The sequence below is a fragment of the Musca domestica genome, unplaced genomic scaffold (genome assembly GCF_030504385.1).
Source record: "Musca domestica strain aabys unplaced genomic scaffold, Musca_domestica.polishedcontigs.V.1.1 16, whole genome shotgun sequence".
Lineage (NCBI taxonomy): Eukaryota > Metazoa > Arthropoda > Insecta > Diptera > Muscidae > Musca > Musca domestica.
This window is the reverse complement of record NW_026712219.1, coordinates 13,479,428-13,504,434: the sequence shown is the minus strand read 5'-3', so window position 1 is coordinate 13,504,434 and position 25,007 is coordinate 13,479,428. Positions and strand designations below refer to the sequence as shown.

Genomic DNA, 25,007 nt, shown 5'->3' with positions numbered 1-25,007 from the left:
GGTACCAGAAGAAATGGTCCGACCTCTAGATTCGGATGCTTCTTTCGAGTTTCTTAATCGTTGTGGTAATTCAAACTTTGACCGTTTGTAGGGGAGGTACCATCTTGATAGTTGATAGAAATATTGAGATGTGCCAAGTTTGAATGGAATCCGATGTTCATTTCGCGTTTTATGAGTTTCAGGGATATTCATATACCTCTTCCTTTGGGAAGATGTACCAGAAGGAGTGGACCGATATGTTCCATCTTCACACCCGACCTAGCACTGACACAAATATTATGATTTGCAAAGTTGGAGCAAAATAGGATTATCCTTTCTCTTTCTGTGCAGCAAAATATATATATATATATATATATATATATATATATATATATATATATATATATATATATATATATATATATATATATATATATATATATATATATATATATATATATATATTTTTTTTTTTTTTTTTTTTTTTTTTTTTGAAAATGTTAATATTTTGTGTGAGAGGTACCAGGATTGAACCGATATTGCCCATCTCCGAACTCGATCTAAATTTGATAATAATATTACGATGTAATTTGGACCAAATGAGATACTTATTTCGAGAGTTATCATGCGCCACATCCATCCATCCAGACAGACGGACGGACAGACATCGCTAGATCGACTCCAAATGTCCTGAAACGAATTAGGTCCAAAGAGACCTAGGGTCTAAAGCCATTACTTCGATGAGATACGTTTTGGCCATATCAAATTATATACAGGGTGAGATGAAAAAACTTCAACCAACTTCAGACTGCTGTCATTTCTAAGCCACTCGCTTTTAAATTTATTCCAGTGACAGCTCATTATATTGTTTACAAGCGTACAAAAGCATTTTGGTGTGGCCGAAAAATGGCTCGTGAGCTGAACATATCGCAATATTTCATTCGGCCAATATTGAAAAATGAGCTCGGGGTAAAGGCATTGAAACTCCAAGAAGTGCAAGAACTTACACCACAACAGAAAGAAAATAGACTCAAAAGAGCTAAAGAGTTGCTTGGCTTGGCCAAAAGTGGTGAACAGCCGAATTTAGGTTTCTCCGATGATAAAACATTCGTTGTCCAGCAGTTTGTAAACAAACAAAATGCACACGATCGTTACTTGCCAAGGAGGTCAGCTGAAAATGTGCACCTTCGGTTGGCCACTAGAACTTAAGCGCCGTCCATGGTGAAGGTGTGGGCCGCTCGTATTAATCGACCGTGGCATCAGAATAAATGCCGAATATTATCGCGAAAATATTCTGGAGGGTGTATTAAAGCCTTGGGTATGCAAACATTTTGACCGCAGACCTTTAACATTGCAACAGGACTCTGCACCATCGCACTCAGCACGCGCCACCCAAGAATGGTTTCATTTCTAGCGCACAATGGCCACCAAAATCTCCGTATACTAATCCGTTGGACTATTGTATCTGGGGTATTTCGGAAAGCAAGGTTGGCACTAAAAAATACCAAAGTGTCGATCACCTCAAGCAAGCGCTTCGCCGGGAATGGACCAAAATGCCGCAGAGCAACATTCGGGGAGCGTGTGACAGTTTCATTGGCCGTTTAGAGGCCATAATTCGTGCCAAAGGTAACCAATTCGAACAAATCTAAACTTATTATAAAATGTGATGCTATTTCCTACATTTTTTGCTTTCATTCAAAATTAAAGAAAAAATGAAAATTATGGCGTTTGAATTTGTTGCAGTTTTTTTATATCATGCTGTACACCCTCTCTAGCCATATGGCTGGGGGTATAAAAGCCGAACATCATGAACTACGAAATGGAAAGTTGTAGCAATAAATTCATTACATTTTATACGTTTTGCGAATATCGTCAAAAGGTCAATGAAACCCCCTTGAAACAAAATATTTCGCGTCGAATGCACATCTGCAGATAAGTTATTCAGACCGTATACAAATGTAGATTAGATCGAATAATCGAAATGGTCTTTGTCTACTTAAAATCGAAAAAGACAATAAACCTATAACATATCTGCATTTGGTAGATAATATTTCCGCGATTTTCTTAGAGTTTATCTTTTTCTGGCCATACCGCGAAATTGGCTTCTATTCTGACCCTAACCCCCTAACCCCACGTTAATTTTCAATTTCGTGAAGATCGGGCTTGATTACAAATTAACATGGACAGAACATACATAGCTATATCGACTCAGCTCGGCGAGATAGGAAGATTCTTATATAGTTTCCTATGTTGGGGACTAATATTTCGAGGTATTACATAATTGTTGGCCCAATCAAACATATAATACCCCCAACACATAGTGTTGTAGGGTATAAATATTCGTCTTAGGAACCCACTGCGCCCTTACCTGGAAATATATTGATTTAATTTAATGGCTACATTTTCGTATCCTATACTCATGGTACAATAAAAAGGTAAGGTAAATCTACCAGCTGATTACATTTTTTTCTAAGTGTGCCCGACTTCTGCTTATTTTGTCTACCCTTCCATAAATAATTCTTGTTTCCAAGTCGACTAACTACTCCACTACATAACACTCACATACACATACCACTTTGCAACCGAATTGCTTGCACTTTTTGGACCGACTGCCGTTGAGGTGTAGTTGCGGAAGGAAGGACTCAAACATCAGCAGGCAGTCATGCTGTCTCAGTCAAATTCAGCTTTAGTGGTCCCATATTCGCTATAAATTGACGGATTGCTTGATACCGTCTTGAAACGTTGGAATTAATAAAGTCAGTGATTATATTCTCCCAAGCATCCCATCCGCTTCGTTCCGATAGTGCTAGCAGACAATCCTGAATCACTGTCCGACCTAAGAGACAATTTTGCTGAGCTGAAGGTAATTTTTTCATTTGTTGCTTTGGTTTTGATTTTCAATATGGCATAGTTTTGTGAAGTGACAGAGATCGAATATGATATGGCCTCCGTACCATCGCACCAATGTTAAATCTGATATTCGTTTAGGTCGGTACCCTGACAGCAAGCCGGTAACCCTGATAAGCACGTAGTCGTATGTCGCCTCAGCGTAAGAGTTATCTTATTAGGTGGGAAAAAGTACAGAGGTTTGATTTTGTTAAGGAAGCCTAAAAATCGCCTCGAAACATCCTCTGGAACATTGTCATATGGGTATTAAGGCCGAGACTCTCCCCCACTACTTATTTTATTTGCAGCTGCTCAGTGTATTTACGGGGCTTCAGACAATCCTTAACCTGTGGTCATGTCCAATAGCAATCAGCTATTCCCCCGAAGGGTCCCTACATGGAGAGGGGCCAAACGAAGTTGTGGACCTATTTCGAAAGATTTTTTTATACTGACATACCAATTAATAAGCCCCGATAACACATTATGGCAAATTTAATTCGAAAACATACTCAAAACCATGGTACAATAAGGAGGTAGAACAGCTTCGTAAAACTAAAGAAATACAGCCCCGAGGCTATGTCCGCTTCCTGTCAAATTTGCATACCACAAGTTGTTTTCATTTATTCAATATTTTTCCTCATTTTTAAAATCTGTTGAACAGCGGGAAAAATGAATGAAATTCCTAGATTTTCTTTCAAAAATGTGATCTAAAAAGTTATATCTTTCAATTTCATGATAAAACTGCCGAATAGCTTTATTGCGCGTCTCACAATTTACGCGTCTTCCAATAATTGATTTTGAAAATAATTTGTTTTTATTTTGAAAACAATAAATACATACACAAAATTGGCAGAAGTCGGACACACTTAAAAAAAAGTTTTAATCAGCTGATAGCTCTACCTTACCTTTTTAATGTACCATGCTCAAACCCTTCAAAATACCTAAAATAGGTAGAATGATTATTGGAATCAATTCCGCACTCTACAATAAAACCAAATTTTATCCAATTCCTTTATCAAATGTTGTTAATGTATCTGAAATCGGACGGCATCGTTACATGTGCTGTATGCCAAAAAGATGGACCGATTTGAAGTACTAAAATGATCCCTGAATACCGAGTCAGACCAATATATTTCGAAAATATCTTGCTATATTTTGACATTATTTTAAATGATTCAGGTCATTTTCTGTTTTTTTTTTTACGCCAGTCGTTTACCTTTTAATAGGATTAAGACATCATCGGCCGACTGATACTTCTAAATTCCAATACTTTAATATCGACTTAGAGTTAAATACTTTTGTAAAATATATTCGAAGACTTGATGCTGTAATTTCTTCCACTACTCAACTCATTCTAGTTGGTTTTGAATTACTTTCCAGTATTATTGATCTGTATCTCTTCCCGTCTTCCATTTAGAAAAGGTGGATTAATATTGATTTGTTCAATCAATCGTAAATCTAAATAGGCCATTCTTGGCAGGTGTTTTCTGTTAAAAATCAATAGAACACCTGTAGATACTGAAAACCATTTTACAACAAATACCTACACTCTGCGAAGAGATAAGAAATAGGTAGTTGGCAGGATGTAGGACAAAGGAATAAAAACTAAAACAATTGTAATGCGTACAAACTTACAGACATGGCGGCGACATGAATCTATAATAAACTCAAGGATGTCCTTGTGGCAAGAAAAATCCAATTGGCCTCTGAAGCACACACACACACCCCACACAAAAAAGAATCCAATTGGAGTTGATTGCAAAAAAGAAATCTTGCAAAGCAGACGATAATTTAAAAAAATATATTCATAAATAAAAAAACAAACCCTTAACATGAGTCAGGTTAACAACGACAACAAAAACACAACATATGGAATGGGGGAATGTTTCCTCGCGACTTTTCGCTTATCTTTCACCAAGTCTTACTTACCTTGGCTAATTTGATGTCGTCCATCGTAGAAAGCCCCTTTATATTTTTAATCAATCCAATTAATCAACAACAACAAGACAACAATTGTATTAATTGCAAGTAGCAGCGTACGCGATTTTTTTGGTACAATTGTACGTGTGTTTGTTGTTGGCAACTTGCTGCACCTTTCTCACTTGTTTTACAAAAGATTTTAATGTTTTTTTGAGGCTTGTTTTATTTTGAGGATTTTCTCGATTAATATTTTACGCGCCAAATGTCCACAATTGTCACAATATCTGCTAAAAATTGTTTATTTTTTTGTAGTTTTTTTTATTGAAAAATTTCTCTGCTCTACAACAACACGAGAAAAATTTTTAAAGAGAAAGAAGGCAAAAACACAAAATAGAAAATCAACCACAAATTGAACGAATGGCTCGATCAAAACAAAACTGTAAACTTGACAGCGAAATATAACAGCTGTCAAACGATGTCGTACAGTAGAGGCGAAATAAATGAAACCTATACCAACACAAGTTAATAGCTTTGTTCCATTAGTTTTTCAATGGTAAAAAATGGTACAATAAAAAGAAATTGAAGAGTTACCAGCTGATTAAATTTTTTTTCAGAGTAAGCTTGACTTCTGTCACTCAAGTATTTATAGTGATTGATTGGAATAGTAAGTACCATAGTACAATAAAAAGAAAAGGCAGAGCTAACAGCTGATTCCTATTTCTTTCTGAGTGTTCCCAATTTTTTGCCAATTCTGTGTATGGCCCGCTCTTATGCTATTTCCCATTACACTTTCACGTTGTTCGCTCTTAGAATTACGTACATGGATTAACCCGTTCATACGGCACGATTCGTAATTCATAGTAAAATAATTCCTTTTTTCAAAAATTTTGTTTGTTGATTTTAATGGGAATTTATACAATACATGAAATTTTAACTAATATAAATACAAGAAATTATTGTCTTCCAAAGAATAATTATATCATTCATTTTACAATTTTTATTCACGTTTTCAACTTTTTGTGTAAATGATGACATTTTGAATATATTTTTTTTATTTTTAAATTCTGCTGCTTGTCAAAAATTATTTCTGCCGATACAAACATTTGGAAAATATTTCCTCTTTTGTTTGCAGTTTTCTGTGAAAATTTCAACTCGTGAACAAAATGCGTACTTTGAATGAGAGAGAAAACAAAATGTACTTTCGTTTAAATGTACATGCGTCATTCAACATTGTAGTTCTCATTCATAATTTTCAGTCTTCCCAAAAATTTTTAAAATTTCGTTAAATTTTTCTAGTTTTAATTTTTAAATGTCATAATTTATTTTTTTGATAAATGCTCTCATTTGTTAGGGATGGGACATATTTTTTCGTTGTTCTGAGAGTGATTTGATTTGAACAATGTACAAATATGAGCGTTCGCTCAGGAAATTTTGTGTGAAGAATTAAGCAGTTTTTTCATAGTTAAGGGTCAAACAACGAATAGAGAGTGAATCAAGTGCAGTGGAAACGCCACATTATATCTTTCCTTTATAGTCCACATTTGTTATCCCTTACTTTAGGAAAAGTGAAGTATAAAGTTCACATTATCGTGTTCTCATTATTACATCTTTCCTTTAAAATATATGAATTTTTTACAGATATGGCAAGCTTTTTAAAAAGTAACTGGTATTTACTGCATTTTCTCACAATGGCATCATTTAGTTTAAAATGATAAACAAAATGCGAATTTGTAATTAATTTCATGAAATAAATTTATAAATAAGTTTTTCTATATAAAATAAATGATTTGCGTTATCCTTTTTTTATTTAAATAAATTTTGCTGTTATTGCCATATTATCAATAAAAAATATGGCAACATGAATTCAGTAAACTTTATTTTCAAAGATAAAGGGAAGATGGTGTTACCTTTTATATATACGATATCGGGATCTTATATAAACGATTCTCTTCCAGAGGGTAAAGTACGCTGATCAAGAATATATATGTTATGTCTAAAATGATTATTTCCACGAGTTACAAACGGAATGACGAACTTAATATACCCTCCATACTATGTATGGTGGAGGGTATAAAAAATTGTAGATTATTGCCGGCTATGAAAAGGATCAATTATAGCAGTTCTGGAACAGATCAAATATTGATATTAATAAAAAAAACCAAATCTGATCACTCGGAATCTGCGTATGTCTGCCGGAATTTCAGCTACAATAGTTTAAAATACATAGGATTTTTCAGACTTTCCGAAGTTTCTTCTCCAGCTGGTGACTAGCGTTTAGAGTTTGTTTTTGATTCCTGCGAAAAATGCCCAAAAGAGTACTATCAAAAATATGATAGAATTAGGAAGTGATCTGTTCCAGAACCCGCAGGAATCAACTAGTTTGCAACCTTTTTCGATATCATAAAGAAAAATCCGTTAATAAATAAACGTTGTTTTTATAAAAACAACAATAATGGGATTAAGCCTGACCATTTTGCAACATAGTATCCCGAACAAACATGCCCACACGTATAACATCTCATTGACAAAATAAATCCATTGTATATACAAAGATCACAGATGGGAACCTTTTTGTCCTTAAAAAGACGATAGAAATGTATCTCTAAATCTCTACAATCCAAACAGGACAAGCGGAGTCCTTTAGATTTATCAGTGATAAAGTCGAACTGTTTGCCATTAAAACCAGCGGATTTTGAGATGCATATAGTTACCACATAAATAACACGTGATAAGACGTTCAGTAACGTTTTTAATATTACAATCCTTATAAGAGCAAGCCATTATCAACCAAAGACATAGAAGTATAAAGATACGACAAGTCAGAGTAAAATTATAAACACCAGGTGATTTACCTCTGTTGTTACGATATCATAACAACAGTGTATGTTAATTATCAGGAGTGAGAAAATATTTAGTCTCTGAAATGCAATGGAATATTGAGAGAAACAGCTTTAAGCTCAAGAGAAGAATGCCAACACAATACATTACTTTCATCGTCTGCATTTCCTCATTCGTTTATTAATATTCAGGTGTAATACAAGTTATAATTTCAAACATATTTCTAAAGTTCATTTTATTTTGTATTGTACAATATATTAGCTATTGTTCCTTCTTTTTACATGAGCTGTCCCAAGTTTTGGAATGCAGCATGGGATAATGATGATGGGGCATGATCAAAGCATGATGAAGCCACACATTTCGTGGAATTTTATTTAGACGCAATGTCAAGCGTCATGATGCATGTTAAGTAGGTGAATCTGTCATGAGGTTTGAGGTCCTTAAGTATTTTTGTGCTTTTTATTCGCATTTGGTGACTCATTTTTATATTAATGCAGTTTTCCTACATTATAGCAATTTCAAGGTAAAAACAAATAATTAGTCGATGCCCTTCCACGTGCTGGCGGTTCAATGCTTGCGTCGAGTGATTTTGAGAGGAGGTGGGAGAAGATTAATCCCTCCACACCAAGGCACTCCTCCTCTCCAACGTTTTTTATGTAATTAGATGATGCTTAATGCATTGTTTATTTCATTTATTTATTTACATCAATTCATTAAACAATTTAAAAATATCTTATGAGATAACAATAGTTCTTATATCTTCTTAGCATAATTTCTTATTTTTCTAAGCTTATCTAATTACTACAATTTTCTGGTCTCAGCCATGCTGATACCTATCTATATACTTATATATCTATAAACTTATAATTATGATTATAATTAATATGTTCTCCTAAAAAACGATGTTTAAAAAAAGGAGTTCCTAACATTTTGATTTTTAATTCTTACAACTAATTAAATCTACTCTTAAAAATACTTATTTTCTAAAGTTAAATCTACTTATAACTACTTAATCTAATAACTAATCTACTATTTACAATATGACTTTATGCATTGTATTGCCAGCTGAAGACATTGCGTCGAGGGATTTTGAGAGGGGGTGGGAGAAGATTAATCCCTCCACACCAAGAAACAGTTATACATAAAGTGGCGGATTGCAAGTTCTTGGTAAGTTCTGAAATGTATGCTATGAAGAACTTAATATGTTTGTCATTTTTACTTCTGAGTATAATGTTTTTATACCCTCCACCTTCAAAGGAGGGTATATTAACTTTGTCACTCCGTTTGTAACATCCCTAAATATTTGTCCTAGACCGCATAATGTATATAAATTCTTGATCAGCACAAGATTATAAATCGATTTAGCGATGCCCCTCTGTCTGTAGGTCTGTCCGTCTGTCTGTTGAAATCACGATACTGCCCACAATATTTGACGCGAAGCTTCAAAATTTGGCAGAACAATTTGTATTGTGTCTAGGATGGCTGATATTGAAAATCGGTGCACGTTTTGGTGTAGCCGCCATATGAAAGACCCACCGATATTCGTTATTTTCATAATCCTAGTCACATTTACCCACGAAATTGTTTCATCATTGGTATTTAGGACTCGCAATGCCCACTTTATGGATTTTTCAAAAGGTTAACTTCATTATCCTAAAGTCCTACTTGTATTTGCAATTTAAAGTGTAACACTTTCAATCCAGATAATTATACCCTAGAACACTGTGTTGGGGGTATTATAAGTTTGATTGGGCCAGAATTTATGTAACACCCCGAAATATTGATTTCTCATATAGGAAAGTATATATGAATCTTTCTAGCTCGCCGACCTGAGTCGATCTAGCTACGTATGTTCGTCCATCCGTCTGTACATGTTAATTTGTAATTACACAATTGCGCCTCGAGCCTCACTAAATTTTGCACGGAGATGGGCTTATGGTCAGAATAGAAGCCTATTGTTTTTGGAGATCATCGTCATATATGAAATGGACCAAATACTGAAAAATATCTTATTTTGCGGTGGCTGTACAAGTCGCAATTTTAAATCAATCGACATGAAATTTAACATGGGGCTAGAGCTTAGGACTGCGCAGAAGACTTCCAACTTGGATGGTCATCGGGTAATAATTAGCAAGTAAAATAGACCCCGACTTTTGTGTTAAAAAAAAAACAACCGCGAATATTTTTAATCCCGGCGAAAGTCAATTCTGACCATTACGTAGATGCCGATTGTAAGTATATCAGATATACAGTTATAGCGAAAAATGTAGAATCTATAAATAAAATGGAAATGGATGTTAGTTTGAGCGCTTATATCTCAAGAATGGCTGGACTGATTTGGACAAATCTTGTCAATTCAGAATGCGCTGTAGCGTAGGGATATCATTTGAATTTTTTATTACTGTTAATGCGAAGTGTTTATGCAATGGAACTAAATTTGGATTATAGAGTAGGAAAAGAATTGTTAGTTTCAAATTGTTAGTTCAAAGTACAAAATGTACTCATATTCTATAAATAAAGAAAACCACAATGGTTACAAATTTATTGATAGAAAATTCGATTTTGCACATATGAGCTTTATCACATGTAAGGCTGAAAATACATAAAGCGCATATTTGGCTGGCTTAAGTCATCGGCTGGCTTCTTCGTAAATGAACAAAGGAGTTTTAGGTTAACCTAGTTCGATTTTGGCCCTAGGCTCCTTTGTTCATTTACGATGACTTAAGCCAGCCAAATAAGCGCTTTATGTATTCTCAGCTTAAGGTAATTATTTTCAAGCTTAAAACGTCATACATAAATGCATTTGATATTTGTAGTATTGCAAGCATACAATGTGGTTATTAATGTTAAAAATTATTTTTTTATTGAAAAATTTAACATTATTTGGATTACGATTATAGAAAAGCAGTAATTTAATTTACGGGTTATATACAATCATTAATCTCTCGACATAACTATACTATTATTTTGAAGAACAGACGAAATAAAAAAGTACATTTATATGTTAGTATGCTTGAAAATTAAATAATTAAGCAATTTGTGCTTTTTAAAGTATATTAAACAAATAATAACAAAATAATATTTATTGAGAAAATGACAGAATAAAACTTAAACAATTCGTGCAAAACATATCAAACGTCTAATAACATATTAATATTCATTGAGCACATGAAAAATTGTATAAATTAAACAATTCATGTTTTTTAAACTATTTTAAGGAAATAATACCAAAATAATATTCATTGAGAAAATGAAAAATAATATAAATTAAACAATTCATGCTATTTAAAGATATTAAACAAATAATAGCAATAAAATATTTATTGAGAAACTGAAAATAGTATAAATTAAACAATTCGTGCTATTTAAACATATTAAACAAATTATAACAAAATAATATTCATTGAGAAACTGAAAAATAGTATAAATTAAACAATTCGTGCTATTTAAAGATATTAAACTAATTATAACAACATAATATTCATTGAGAAACTGAAAAATAGTATAAATTAAACAATTCGTGTTTTTTAAAGTATATTAAACAAATAATAAAATAATATTCATTGAAAAGATGACAAATACTATACATTAAACAATTCGTGCTATTTAAACATATTAAACAAATTATAACAAAATAATATTCATTGAGGAATTGTATAACTGGGTAGTCGAACTCAAAAGGAAAAAAAATAAAAGCAGAAAAGAGGTTCGATGGCAATATTAACAGAGAAAAAGACAATATCCGAGATACATCAGAAATAAATCACAGCTGTAGGGAATGTAGCACAAACTGTTGTACACTACGTATATTTAGAGATTAAAAAATGTAGTTAAATAAAAAAAGAACGTTGTTAATAAAAAAGTTGTAAATTAAAAAAAATTTAATAAAAAAAAATGTTGCTGTTTATTAAAAAAAATATAATAAAATAAAAAATAAATAAATAAAAATAACTGTTTAAATGAAAAGAAAAAAGTGAAATTATGTTATTTGTATTGAAATTTAAATTCACAAAAGCCTTCTTATTTGAAATTTAAACGCAGCATACTTTTAAAGTAGATCCAGACGTCATCCGTTTTAAAGTTATATTGTTTTAAATTCAAACCATATACTAAAAATAAATAGGCTTATTAATTTAATTTCCTATACATATAACATTTATATGTGTATAGAGTATTAATAATGACAAAACGATTCTGTGTTGACAAGCTAAAAAACCTAATTAGCATGAAAAAAGTTGCGACGCTAAAAAAATACCGGATCTATAAATTTACAGTTCGAATGTTTAATTTCTTCAACTTTTTCTTATTCTTCTTTGCTTTTAATAATATTTCACTCAACCACTTAGAATTTTTATAAATTAGGCTGCAAATATATAAAAAGCTTGAAGTCATGGCTAGGCATATTAATGCCAAATTATAATGAAAAACGACGGCAGGATTTTAGTGCGGCTCTGTAATTCCTTTGTGAAATGTCACAAAATAGGCCGTGCCATGACTTCAAGCTTCTTATGTACTTAGCCCTTTAAAGTGTTTAAGGTAAAGTCTAAACATTCTAACCTATGTTTGAAACAAATATCATTTGCATCAAACCAATTGAACTGTTTTTTCTATTATGTAGTCCGATATTTTTTTCTTCATATTTTGTCTTGATGCAAATTTGTTAAAAGCTACTTTGTAGCATTTCATCTAAAAACTGAAAATTTCGAAAAAGTTGTCTGATGGATTAAGTAAATTTAAGGAATTAACACCGAAATTTTTATTTTTTATTAACAATTCCAATTTTAAATATTCAATAATATGAATGTTACCGGTATTTTTCAGTGATATTGGAAGTGAAATCTACCATCTTCTTGACAATTTGTATTTTTAGCTGCTTTTAAAATATCGGAAGATATTATTTTGGCGCTTATGTACCTCACCTCCTTTACTGATGGATGTGTATTATTGCCTAGCGAAGATCTATCCGGGAAAAGAAATTTTCCAAAGCATCGGTTTAATTTACCAGACAATACAAATTGGATGTTTGGGTAATCCCTAAATATGTCTTCGGAAAGCAATAAGATACACTGTATTGTTTGCTAAAACCATCAATACATTGTACAGTTGCTTTCCTGTTAACAACAAAGCTTCCAAAATAATCTCTGGCCTCTTCGAGCCGGGCAATTTTGTGTTTGCAGTTTCGATATGTCGTTTTGTTGTTGGGGTTTGCGGACGATGTCGTTTTAACATTTAATTCGTCGAATACATCGTTTAGCCTTTTTATAAATTTAGCTGTCGGTAGCATCGTCTAAAATACAACCATTTTGCATACAGGCATGCATTGCGGCAGCTACAGAATTGCTTAAAACCTCAGTAGCTCTACTGACACTCATTTTATCCCACAATTTTGGATTTATGTGTTTTTCCGTCAATTTGGGACATATCTTGAAGTTCAAATTCATATATTCTACGAACATATTCGAAATTGATAACTTCGCCGCTATTCGTTTTATAGCCATGTGTAATCAAATTATTTCTGATTGATTTTATCAAATGGCAATAGTCGTACATACAATAAATTTTGTGTCCATTAAAAAAATATATATATGGTTCGTATTTCGACGTCGTTAAGAAACTGTAAAGACCGATGTTTGTAGCCCCTTGGTCACAAACAATGGAACGCACGTCTAAGCCAATATTCTGGATAACCTGCAGGTTCCCACTCAGGACATTGTGCAATACGGCTTTTGTCGTATTTTTAGAAACAGGATAAAAGCTTATAATAAATTTCCAGTCGGAACATATGCCCTTGATCATAAAAAAAAGACATCTCCTAGCCATCTCTTTGGACCTTCTGTCCTTGCCAAAATCTTCAAACCCATCCACAACATCTTCTGCCTTGTTGTATTCTAGGACGGGCTTAATTTCCACCTCATCGTGAACGACGAAACAAATGCGTTCTCTTTCCGACATGTTTTGCACTTGTGCTTTCAAGCTGTTAACAAGTGCAATATCTATACCAGGATTTAGAAAACTTATATGTTGCCATCGTCCTAGAGACCTAGGGCTGGGTAAATTCAATTTTATATTTTCCCTCATAAATTTGTAGCACATATATTTTGAGCAAAATCTCTTTCTTTTTTAGTGTAAACTTTTCGTTCGTCCGTACCCATGCGAGCTAAAGTTAGTGCCTCTTCTGATGTATTCACGGAGGTAACAATTCACTTCCTTGTGAAATTGTCCAACTCGGTTTTGAGTTTTGCAACTTCACAAGTTAGCGCATTTCGTTCTTTTGTCAGTGCCTCGATTTTTGTTTTAGTTTGTCATTTTCTGTTCTTAGTTCCTTTTCGTTTTGAATCAATTTTGAATTTTTTTTTTCAGAATTTCCATTGGCCTATTTTACATGGGTTCATCCGATTCAATTTTCCTATAAAATAAAAGGTTTGTGTAACTTTTTCCTTAACCAAAAGACGCTATTATTATACCCTTCACCATGGGTAGGAGGGTATATTAACTTTGTCATTCCGTTTGTAACACCTCTAAATATTCGTAGTTGACCCCATAAAGTATATATATTCATAATCAGCATCAGACGATTAAGCGATGTAAGTCTGTCTGTGTGTTGAAATCACGATAGAGCCCACATTATTTGACGCAGAGCTTTGAAATTTGGCACAAGTGTGTGTATTGTTCCTAGGATGGTGGAACATGTTTTATATAAAGTTCGGCCCGGCCGAACTTAATGTTTTTCTACTTGCAAGCCACACAACTGGTAGTAGTACCCATTATAAAGTCAAAAATAGGAAATTTGAAACAATTCCGGTAAATTAATGTCTCTAAAATCATCAAAATACCGAAGACGTGGACCGATATAGCCTATTTACGAATTTAAACTAAATCGAATTAGAATTTAACGCTGATATATACCTTGTAGGGTCTTAAATTAGTATTTCGAGGAATTGAAATCACACTTGAACGCAAGAAGTCTTTCTGCGAACAACTTTAACACCACAATATATATATATATATATAAATACGCAAACTTATAAATACAATTCCTTACATTATTTGCCAATATATATATTTTGTTTTCTCCTCCTCAGGTTTCGGGATATTCGGCAATTCCATTTGTACCCTTTCTTCAAAAAAAAAAAATCTCCTCGGGATTCGGTGAATGAATACAGTGGAACTGTCAATTAAAGGAAATGGTAATATTTGTGTTACCGGTTATATTCGACATAAGTTTGCGACAATAGCAAAGTCTTGCAATTATGTGTTTATTATTTTTTCAAAACTATACGTATGATAAGATTTAATTTTCAAAATAAATCCATTGTATATATCCAAATCAGAGCTGGGAACCTTTTTTTCTATGGAGTGAAATTTGGCAAGGTAAATAACAAAAAAAGAAAAGGCAGAGATGGATATGCTTATTTGAAATGGCTTTACCTTCTTAATTTTAATTTGTTCCAGAAATGTAAGGATGTAATATTTTTTACTACGATAACCGATCTATGATATCGAAATATTGCAAACTAGTAGATTCTTGCAGGTTCTGGGACAGAGCACATGATTGACCTGTTCCCGAACTGCAAGAATGTACAAGTTTTTACTTCGATAACCGATTCTCCCTTTATAATATCGAAAAAATTGCAAAAATAGTAAATTCTTGCAGATCCTGGAACAGAGCAGATATTTGCTTTTTCCATTCTTGCAGGTTCTGGAACTGGGCCAATTTATATTTAATCAGCATCCATATTATATATTTCTCTACTTTTCTCCAATGGCTTGGTATTATTGTTGTTATTACAGGCAATTTAAAGTTTAAATTAACGAAACCCGAACAGAGTTAAAAGTTTTGGTACAGATTTCAACAGTTGCAGCAAAAAGCCGTGCTGAAAAGAAAAAAATTAATTTTCGATTTTGATTTTTAAAATAGAAGTTGACTAAAGTAGATTTCTGTGTTTGTTTTCTCTTTCGAGACGAGCTTAATGATCAGGAATTTGCAGTGAAAAGGTTTTCGTTTCAATTTTTTTTTGAGGTTTATTTTGGCCAATCTATGGTCTGTTCCAGAACTGCAAGAATGTAAAAGTTTTTACTACGATAACAGATTTTCCCTTTATGATATCGAAAAAAATTGCAAAATGAGCAGATTATTGCAGGTTCTGGAACAGAGCTCTAGTTTAAACTTCTGAGTAATTTGGCCCGTATGAAACTGACAAGTCGTCTGAATACATCTATGACCTCATTATCGGAAATCGATTACAAAAAATCGACTTTTCGATTTTCACCATAGGCAAAAGTTAATCAATCAAAAGTCGACCTATGTATCCCTACTGTCAGCCAATTCACACAGTTGAAAAAAGTGAGAGAGTGAATGGTTGGGGCTGATAAATGATGATTTCCAGTTGAAATTTTAGTTTTTTTTTGTGTTTCTCTTTCCGAAATTAAATCAATCAAATGACTCCAACCAACCTTGATAAACAAATACGTTGATTTACGAGTGAAAACAAACGAAATAAAGAAAATTTCAAAGTGTTAATCGACGGTTGTGGCATTTTAAAGGAGAAAAAAGTGGAATTTTTTTTTGCAAAATCAAAGTGTTGTGTTTCTCTGTGGATCAAACGTAGCCAACAGCGAATGAGTAAATGTTTGGGGGCAACAAGGCAACAACAAATGATGATACGCAAATAAAATAAAAATCCAAATAAAAGAAAAGCGAAAAAGTGAAGAAATATTAATTCCAAAAGTTTTTTTATTCTTATCTGAAAAACCCAAGCAGCAACCACAACATAAAGCCTCTGATATTTGCAGATAAGAAGTGAAAGAAAGAAAAATAACAAGATAATTAAGAAATTTGCAAGTGTATGTAAAAGTGAAGTGAAGAAATTGTTGGTTTTGTTGTGTCTGCATCAAGAAGTAACAAGAAAGAAAGAAGCAAAAATACAAGAGCGTCTTGATGTTTGCCCAGAAAACAAAAGTTGTGAAATAAACATCAACGTCAACGTTTTTGTTGTAACATCCTTCTTTGTTCAACAGCAGCAGCAGCCGCGTAGCTGCTTATCAGCCATCTACTAACAAGCTACAAGCTGAAACATGAGTTCTCGAAACAAGTGAGTTGTTACTTTCCCCGTTTGTTTTGTCTTGAAATTTGCTATTCCCCAATGTTTTTTTTTTTTGTAATTTTCCTTGTCATAATCAATGTATTTTGTGGTTGCTTTTGTTTTTATTTTTCGGTTTATATTTTGTCTGAGAATAAAATGTGGGCGTTATGCTTCAGTGATTGACAGTTGGAATTGTTGGTTGTGCGTTTGCCTTAACTCCCCCCAACCCCAAATTTTAGCTTCAGGTGGTTTTCTTAAGACATACTCTGTAACTGTGTCGGTTAGTTTGTGTGTGTGTGTGAGAGAGTTTTTGTGTCGTGATTATGTCAGGGTTATTGTTTACCTCAAGGGTCACAACAAAATGAAACACAACACAGCCAATCGAACATAGGTGTATGGTTATGGGGGAATGGAAAGGGAGGTGAGAAAGATCCACAATGTAACCAATCAATTAATTGAATGACTTAACTTCGCCCAAAGCCCATAATTACAGCTACTTGACTTTTTGTCTGTCATTTTGGATGACTCATTCTCATCGGCATTTTCTTGATTGTTTTTTTGTTGTTGTTGATGTTTTTCATTTCCTTTTAAGTTAACATCTTCACTATCATTCCTTGCGCGAAAAAATTAATGTCGTGATGAATCATTGATTGCCAAAATTCTAAGGCCAATAAGTCATTCGGAATTACTTTCCAATTGAAGACTGAATATAAAAGTGGAAGTAATGGCATTAAATGGTCATGATGGAATTAGAATTAGGAAATTACCAATAAATTAATGCAGGAATTTATTACCGGCTCAATTTTCTTTGAGGAGCACCTATCGGCATGATGCCATCCGTGGATTAATTGTACTTTAACAGTGCGTTGGGTATAGACTTCCTATAGTGATCTACCTTATGAATAAGTGGAGAGAGGACATTTGAAAATAGAAAGATAAAGAAATTAGGATTTCAAGTCTAATGTAGACTAGTTGCACAGTTAGGAATGTTAATGAGATTCACGTCTGATAGAGTATGTTAAGGAATGTATATCTCATATCTGCCAAATATACGATGCCTCTGGTTTTAGAGCATAAAGCCTTGTCTAATAAATCCTCATCCCTACAGTTCGACTGTAATCTAAAGGAGGTTTCCTGTAGAAAAACAATTAGAGAAAGAAAAGAAAAACGGAAAAATAATTTTGGAAGTTATTTGTGAGAATGGAATCGTATATGGGCAGGCGGAGAAACTGCGCAACATTGAGTAGGAATATGACAATTGGACAAATGCGAACTTTTGTGAGAGATCACCTGTTGATGGAACCGGTATAGAATGTTTATACCCTCAGCCATATGGCTAGAGGGTATACAGAGTGAGATAAAATAACTGCAACAAAGTCAAACGCCATAATTTTTACATTTTTTTAATTTATTGAAAAGCAAATGCAAAAAATGTCGGAAATAGCATCAAATTTTAGAATAAGTTTAGATTTGTTCGAATTGGTCACCTTTGGCACAATTATGGCCTTCAAACGGCCAATGAAACTGTCACACGCTGCCCGAATGTTGCTTTTCGGTATTTTGGCCCATTCCCGGCGAAGCGCTTTCTTGAGGTGATCGACACTTTGGTATTTTTAGTGCCAATATTGCTTTCAAAAATACTCCAGACACAATAGTCCAACGAATTGATATCCGAAGATTTTGGTGGCCATTGAGTGCTGGAAATGAAACGAGGAAACTCATTTTGTAACCACGCACCAGCCAAGACATGCTGAGTGCGATAGTGCTAAGTCCTGTTGGAATGTCTAAGGTCTGCGGCCAAAATGTTTGCGTGCCCAAGGCATTAATACACCCTCCAGAATATTTTCGCGATAATATTCGGCATTTTTTCTGATGCCACGGTCGATTAATACGTGCGGAGAGCGACCATCGCTTGCGATATGTTCAGCTCACGAGCCATTTTTCGGCTACTACGACGCGGGTTTCGATCAAGTCGCTTCTTTATTTTACGAACCATTTCTGCTGATGTTGCTCTTTTCGTTTGTCCCACATCACGGTGACGAGCGATGGTACGAGACACAAAAAATTTATTCACATTTAAATGCTGGAGTGCCCTAACGATGGCCACCTGTGGTTTTCCAGCCAAATGTAAAGAAATCACACTATCACGCTTGAATTCCATCACGAATAATTTTTTTTTTTTTCTAAAAAATTCTCACCAAAATGCTTTTGTACGCTTGCAAACAATATAATGAGCTGTCACTGGAATAATTTTAACACCTGTCTGTATGAAGATGCTCTGATCCCTGTGTAATTGAGGGTTGCCATGTAATGTCATGCTCTTGGCTTTCAGGACCTCCCTCAGGAGTGATGAATTTTTAGTACATTTTGCTTGAAGAAGCTTAATTTGTTTTATTTCAAGCCTCTAAAAATGGTTTCAAAGGGTATTTCTTATTACATTGGTGGAATGGTGTAATAGGTACGCTTATCCCGACCTCCACTTCAGGTGCGGTCCCTCCTCAATATGTGAAATTATAATAATGTTGTAGGCTCTTATTTCTTATTGAGCTAGCTTTGATAAAAATTAGAGTATGAAGACTTAGTCATGGTAATATCCTCAACTATAAAATGGAAGATATATTAAATTTGTCATTCAGTTTTCATCACCTTTTAATGTTTGTCCGGGACCCTATTCTCTGTCGATTTTTCCATTACCAACCAAATCGGCTGTGATTTTGTATTTCCATGTTAAAGAATAATAACTTGGCGAATTTATTTTTCTATCAAATTTCGTCTCTCAGTCCGAATTTATTGGAATCGGACATACATATCACGTTTGGTGCATCAGGTATGTGAAATCGGCTGAAAATATATATGGGAGCTATATCCAAATCAGAATCGATTTCAACATAATTTGGCAAATGTATGTTCTTTGTAAATTCCGTTACACATTCCAAATTTCATCGAAATTAGAGATACATAGCCTGTTTGGTGGATTAAATACATGAAATCGGCCGAAAATAATAAAATAAAACTGAACACATTTCAATATAATATGACAAACAAATTTTTTAGTCAAATTCCATCACACATTCCAAATTTCATGGAAACGTGGCGTACACAGCGTGTTTAATGCATCAAATACATGAAATCGACCGATAATATATATGGGGGCTATACCTAAATCGGAATCGAATTCAATATAATTTGACAAAATTATTTTTGCTCCAAATTTTGTCACGCACTCCAAATTTAAAGACTATGTCTGTAATCGATCAATGGAGCTAAAAAAAAGTGATTAACCCATTTATGCGACTGTACCATAAGGTACCACTTGCACAGATTCGCATTTTTCCTAGTATCTTGAAGTTGAGTAACCTTTCTGGTTGAGCCATGGTACGTTCCAGAACTGCAAGAATTTCGAATTTTATACTACGATAACCGATTGATATCGAAAAAATTGTAAAACTAGTAGATTTTTTCCATTTCTGAAACAGTCCATATTTTAGATTTTTTCAAATTCTGGAACAAACCCTATTTTAATATAGTCCCAAAATAAAAAATACAACTCCTTTTGAAGTACATATTACCCAGATTTTTTAATTTTCTCCTGGTGGCACAGGGAAGATGCTTTTAACCACCCAAGAGGTTATTATTTCTCGCATGAACGTCATATTGTTTAGACATTCGTGCGGTTCTCTTTTTATCTTTAATAAAAAATATGTTAAGAATTAAAGAAAATAACTACGATGACCATGTTGTGTGTGTGTCATATGGGCATTGTAGCACTTTTACCCAGTGATGTTGCATTGTTATTTTATTCGAGGCACTTGAAACCGCTACCCTAGATTATCACACATCTGGAATTCATTTATGACACCCACTGCCAGGGAAAACTTAATTTTCATTTTTCCTATTAAAACAATTACTAAACTCTTCTTTTTTTCTTCATTTCGTTTTACAGAACTGATGTTAAAAAATTATTCGAATATTGGTGTGAGGTATCACGAACTCATGATGGCATTGAACACACAAATATTTCGAGACACAGCAATGGTGGTAGTGGTGGCTATAGCGGTGCACCAGTGGGCGTAATAACAGAAAGTTTTCCCGAGAGTTTTCGTGATGAAAAGACAATACACGATATACCCGCCTTTGCATTTCCCTGTGAATTTGAAAGGTAAGTAGTTTTTGTAATGTGTAAATGTTTTCTTATGTTTTTTTTTTTAATTTAAAAATGCTTGTAGGTACAATTTTATGTAGAGTTAGAAGGAATGACGAAGCGGATGAATTGAATGAATGATGAAATCTAGGCAAGCACTTGAAACATTTAGTTGGGCCTTTTTGTTTTATTATTGCACTTGGCACATGACAGTTTCCAGAACTGCCTCCCTACATTTATTATGGTGCGTGGAGTAGTAGTTCTTGTTGTTGTTTGTTAATTCAAAACAATTTCCGGTAATTTAACAAAGACAAGACATCAGCAGCACCAGCACCAGCACCAGCAACAACATAAACACAAGCAAACATTTTAAAATCACCTTCTTTTGGAGTTAGGAAAGAAAACCAAGAGCTGGTTTTTGATTTGTTTGCTTGTGTGTGCGTCTGTCTGTCTGTATTTTTTATATTATTCCCTCCTTGCGCGGGCAAATCTTTATCTTTTATTTTTTTTTGAACGAAAACTACATTTTTGTGCTTGGACAGCATAATAGCTATGACGAATGTCTGTTATTTTGTTGTCTGTGTGCCCATCTGGCCCTTGTATCTCCTTTTTCAGTTTGAAAGAGGTAGTGTATGTCTTATTGTGTCTTGCCATTTTGTAAGGGTAAGGTTTGCTGCCAGTCAGGTTGTTTTGCATTTTGTTTGGATTTTAGGTTCTTGCTACGCAAAAGCCTCACTTCATTGATGGAGTACCAAAAGCAAGCACTTGAGTGGTTCTCTTGCCATTATGAACAACAACAACATCGGCTTGAGTTTAACAATAACATTGTTTTGAGTGGAGAAATAACAGTGGGGACTGTCTGGTTGGCAGGGATGGGAATATCAGGGCTTTCAAGAAGTTCATCAAAGATTCCGAATGGATTAGAAAATACATATGAAAACTAAATCCTTGTGTTACATTCTAACTACGGATTGGAGACACACGGATCTACTAGCGGGAATTAATGAGGTGACCAATCGCCATTTATAAAAATTCAATCGTGCTGGGAAGTATTGACAATATTTTACTATAACCAATATTGATAGTGTAGATGATATATACCCCTGAAACTTCCAGGTCTACATGGCATTATCACTAAAATGCCGCAACAAGCACAATTGATGCGGATATCAGTTTTGGATGGCCCTATCAAGGCATGTCAGTATCTAAAGAATATATTTGGGAATATAGTTGGGAATTGGAATCACTTCCAAAAGATCTCTCTTTCTTATACCTTTTACCATAAAATGAAGCCTCAACACCTCGAAATATTAGTCGGGAAACCCCATAAATGTATATATTCATGGTCAGCATAAAAACCTAAGACGATTTAGAAATGGGAGCAATTGCCATTGGAGGTTTCTGGCACGATTTCTAACCAAATCAACAGGAATTTGGCATTTCGGGTTCCCTATAGTAGATATATATGCTCCTTAATATGGGCCCACTTTGTGATATCAAATCAGCTGTAACTTGACATTTAGAGTTAGCAGTTCAACACTTCGATAGAATATTTAATTTAGGTCCACAGCCTGATTTGGGTATTTTGAGGTTTCGTCTCCCAAATTCCAACTAAATAAGTTGAAATTTGTGTTTTCAGTGGGTTGATTTACTCTTAGCAAAAAAAAAAATAAATAAATAAATAAAATAATAATTTAATCAGGTCTACTTTTGGAAAAGGTAGTGGTAACCCCTGAGTTTCGAAATTTTGAAGGTTTCAGCCCAAATTTTCAACCAAATCAGTTGCAATTTGAAATTTGGGTACTTTGTCGGTAGATGAACTCCTCTAAAATGATATCAAATAAATAAACACCACACCAGATACGTGTACACAGAAATGCATATCGAAACAAATTTCGGGGCTCCCAATTAGAAAAAAAATTCCATAAAAAATATACAAAAACATTGAAGAAAAATAGCCATTTCTGAAGTAGCCCTGTGTCCCCATAATGGGAATTCCACGTTTTAGGGATTCTAAGTATGATCGGTTTGGACTTTAGTCAAGTTTTCACATGACGGAGGAATGAAACTTATGTTAGAACATTAAGAAGGTCTCTGGATATTGACTCAGATCTTTCCTACTTTTGACCCCATACGTCAACGGCAGTAATGGAGGTATTACTTCATGCAATAGCAGCCATTATTGGCATAGAATAGGGAGGATTTCAAACAACGATAAAGTCGATTCCATCGATAAAGACCTTCAAACCCTTCCGATCAGCGAACCCAATTTTGCAACAAACATCAAATACGTGGATTTATGGAGAGATTCTATGCAGCAGGTATCAATTATATATTGGAAAGAGTTTCATTCGAAAGTTCGTCACAATGGTAGAGTACTGGCCAAGAATGAAATATTCTGAGTTTTTTTTAAAAGTCTGAGATGAGAAGGAAATCAGGATGATCGGGGACCCTCAACAACCCATCTCAAATGCCATAGTAATTGACCAATCGACAAAATTTGAAGATATATATGATCTATGCAGGGGTCATTTGTTTTGACAGGGATTTCTTTCATGGTCATGGGTTCTTTAAAAATGCCATGGTCGTAACGGCTTTGAAATCACTCAAGTTCTGTGTCATCAAATCTATGACTAGAATGTTCTTTATATATTATTGGATAATATAAATGGATGAATTCTTTATATATTGTTGGATAATATATCATTACAATATCGTCGGAAATTAAGCAGAAAATAAACTTTCCATGCGGCTAATTAAAGATCACTGTAGTCGCAAGGTCAGCTAAGAATTGATAAAAGAGGCAGATATCATTCCCTCCCAAAGGAAGACTAATTGGCCTCAACGGGAAATTAAATCGATTTAAATTTCGAGTGTTCACCTACCGCCGCTTCAGAGAATCCTTCCTTCCAATCCTTCTATGATCGAATAGCAAAAATTATTTTCCGTGATATTGTCACAGCTGCAATTGTGGAATTGTACTTGGCCTCAGACAAAATTTCCTGGCAGGGATGGATTACTAATCCCTGAATTAGAGGGAACAAACTTTGTTGGAGGAGGAGTCGGCGAGGTCCCCGAGAGTGACAGGATGATACAGGTAGGTTGTGACGAGTGGAAATAGAAATTCCAACACCGTAGTTCCGTTTGCAGAGTTTTCAAACCAGGGTTGAATATCTTGGAACTGGTGAGGCTATGTCTTGGTGGAATTCCTCACATTCTAGACGACATAGAAATTGTTACAGATGTGAACAATTGTACGATCATGGTTTCTAATCCTATTGCCGAGGACATAGGTTAAAATGGTGAAAAATCTTGTCGTCACATTTCGAAAAACTGAAACATTTTTGGGATGTCGTGGATCACTTTGTTGGATTGATAAATAAAGAAATTGGTTGAAAAATTCAAGTTATTGGGACAAGCTGATGTTGTGAAGACATTTTGAAAAGACTGGGGTCTTAAGGCCAATAAGCCTTTTTGCATTTGCTGACTGGGTTTTTTGAAAGCATTTTTCAGAAACAGTCGACTGTCAAAGCTGGGGCTCGGAAAACCTAAGAATTATTGTAGAGAAGCCTCTCCATTCTCAATGGGCAACAGTTTGATCGATTATATAGTCCGGTCAGGGCATATGTGGAACCTTACTTTTAAAAAAAGTAGTTGCAACAAAAGTTACGGCAAATAGGCTGCGGCTCCATCAAGAGATGATCAATAATTTTTGTAATCGGACTTAAATGGCGCCAGGAGCATGCAACGGAACCCTTAACCTGGAAAAGTTTCCGATCCTTGATATATCTGGAAGAGGAGATCACATGTCGCTTCGGAGTTCTTGTGATTTAACACCTTGGTATGAAAATTAATGTCTACCCCCAAATTCCGCCGTCGATTTGAGATCTCAAAAAGAGTTGTTTATCGACATTTCTTGAAAAGAAGGATATAGTCCTGTAAACGGGGCTCGTGGTGGTCATTTGGATGACAATACTACCTTTGACGAAGTTGGACGGAGCGTTCTCGTTGTTGTTGTTGTAGCAGTAATACATGCAGATTCTTGGATTCCGCTAATCTGGTTCGAGCTCCAGGTTTTAAAATTCGGCTACCTGCCGTGGAGACTACCCTGTCAACCTGTTTCTTCACCTTCGCCACAGTTAAAATGAGTAGAGTTGGTG

General features: G+C 34.3%; 3 protein-coding genes across 14 annotated transcripts in view; 1 reads left to right on the top strand and 2 right to left on the bottom strand.

The window, feature by feature from the left end:
- Positions 1-5,127, bottom strand: part of LOC101898537 (myotubularin-related protein 6) — a 67,726-nt gene extending 62,599 nt beyond the window's left edge. The window contains exon 1 of the mRNA XM_005181456.4: positions 4,795-5,127. Coding sequence (XP_005181513.1) covers positions 4,795-4,818 — 24 coding nt within the window. The 5' untranslated portion in view covers positions 4,819-5,127. The remainder of the gene's footprint in view (positions 1-4,794) is intronic.
- Positions 5,128-12,890: 7,763 nt separating this feature from the next.
- On the bottom strand, positions 12,891-13,575 carry LOC131801430 (uncharacterized). Its single transcript, XM_059120199.1, has 2 exons — positions 13,326-13,575; positions 12,891-13,129 (listed from the first exon to the last, which is right to left on the bottom strand). The coding sequence occupies exons 1-2, from the start codon at positions 13,573-13,575 to the stop codon at positions 12,891-12,893; spliced, it is 489 nt and encodes a 162-aa protein (XP_058976182.1).
- Positions 13,576-15,939: 2,364 nt separating this feature from the next.
- Positions 15,940-25,007, top strand: part of LOC101900188 (DENN domain-containing protein 1A) — a 54,323-nt gene continuing 45,255 nt past the window's right edge. For 9 of the 12 annotated variants that reach the window (XR_009341820.1, XM_059120123.1, XM_059120128.1 and 6 more), the window contains exons 1-2: positions 15,940-16,715; positions 20,650-20,865. Coding sequence is in view for 11 of the 12 variants with exons in the window: in XM_059120123.1 (XP_058976106.1) it covers positions 16,699-16,715; positions 20,650-20,865 (233 nt within the window). In the remaining variant the exon portion in view is untranslated. The remainder of the gene's footprint in view (positions 16,716-20,649; positions 20,866-25,007) is intronic. The other 3 variants (XM_059120121.1, XM_059120120.1, XM_059120119.1) reach the window with 3 other exon arrangements.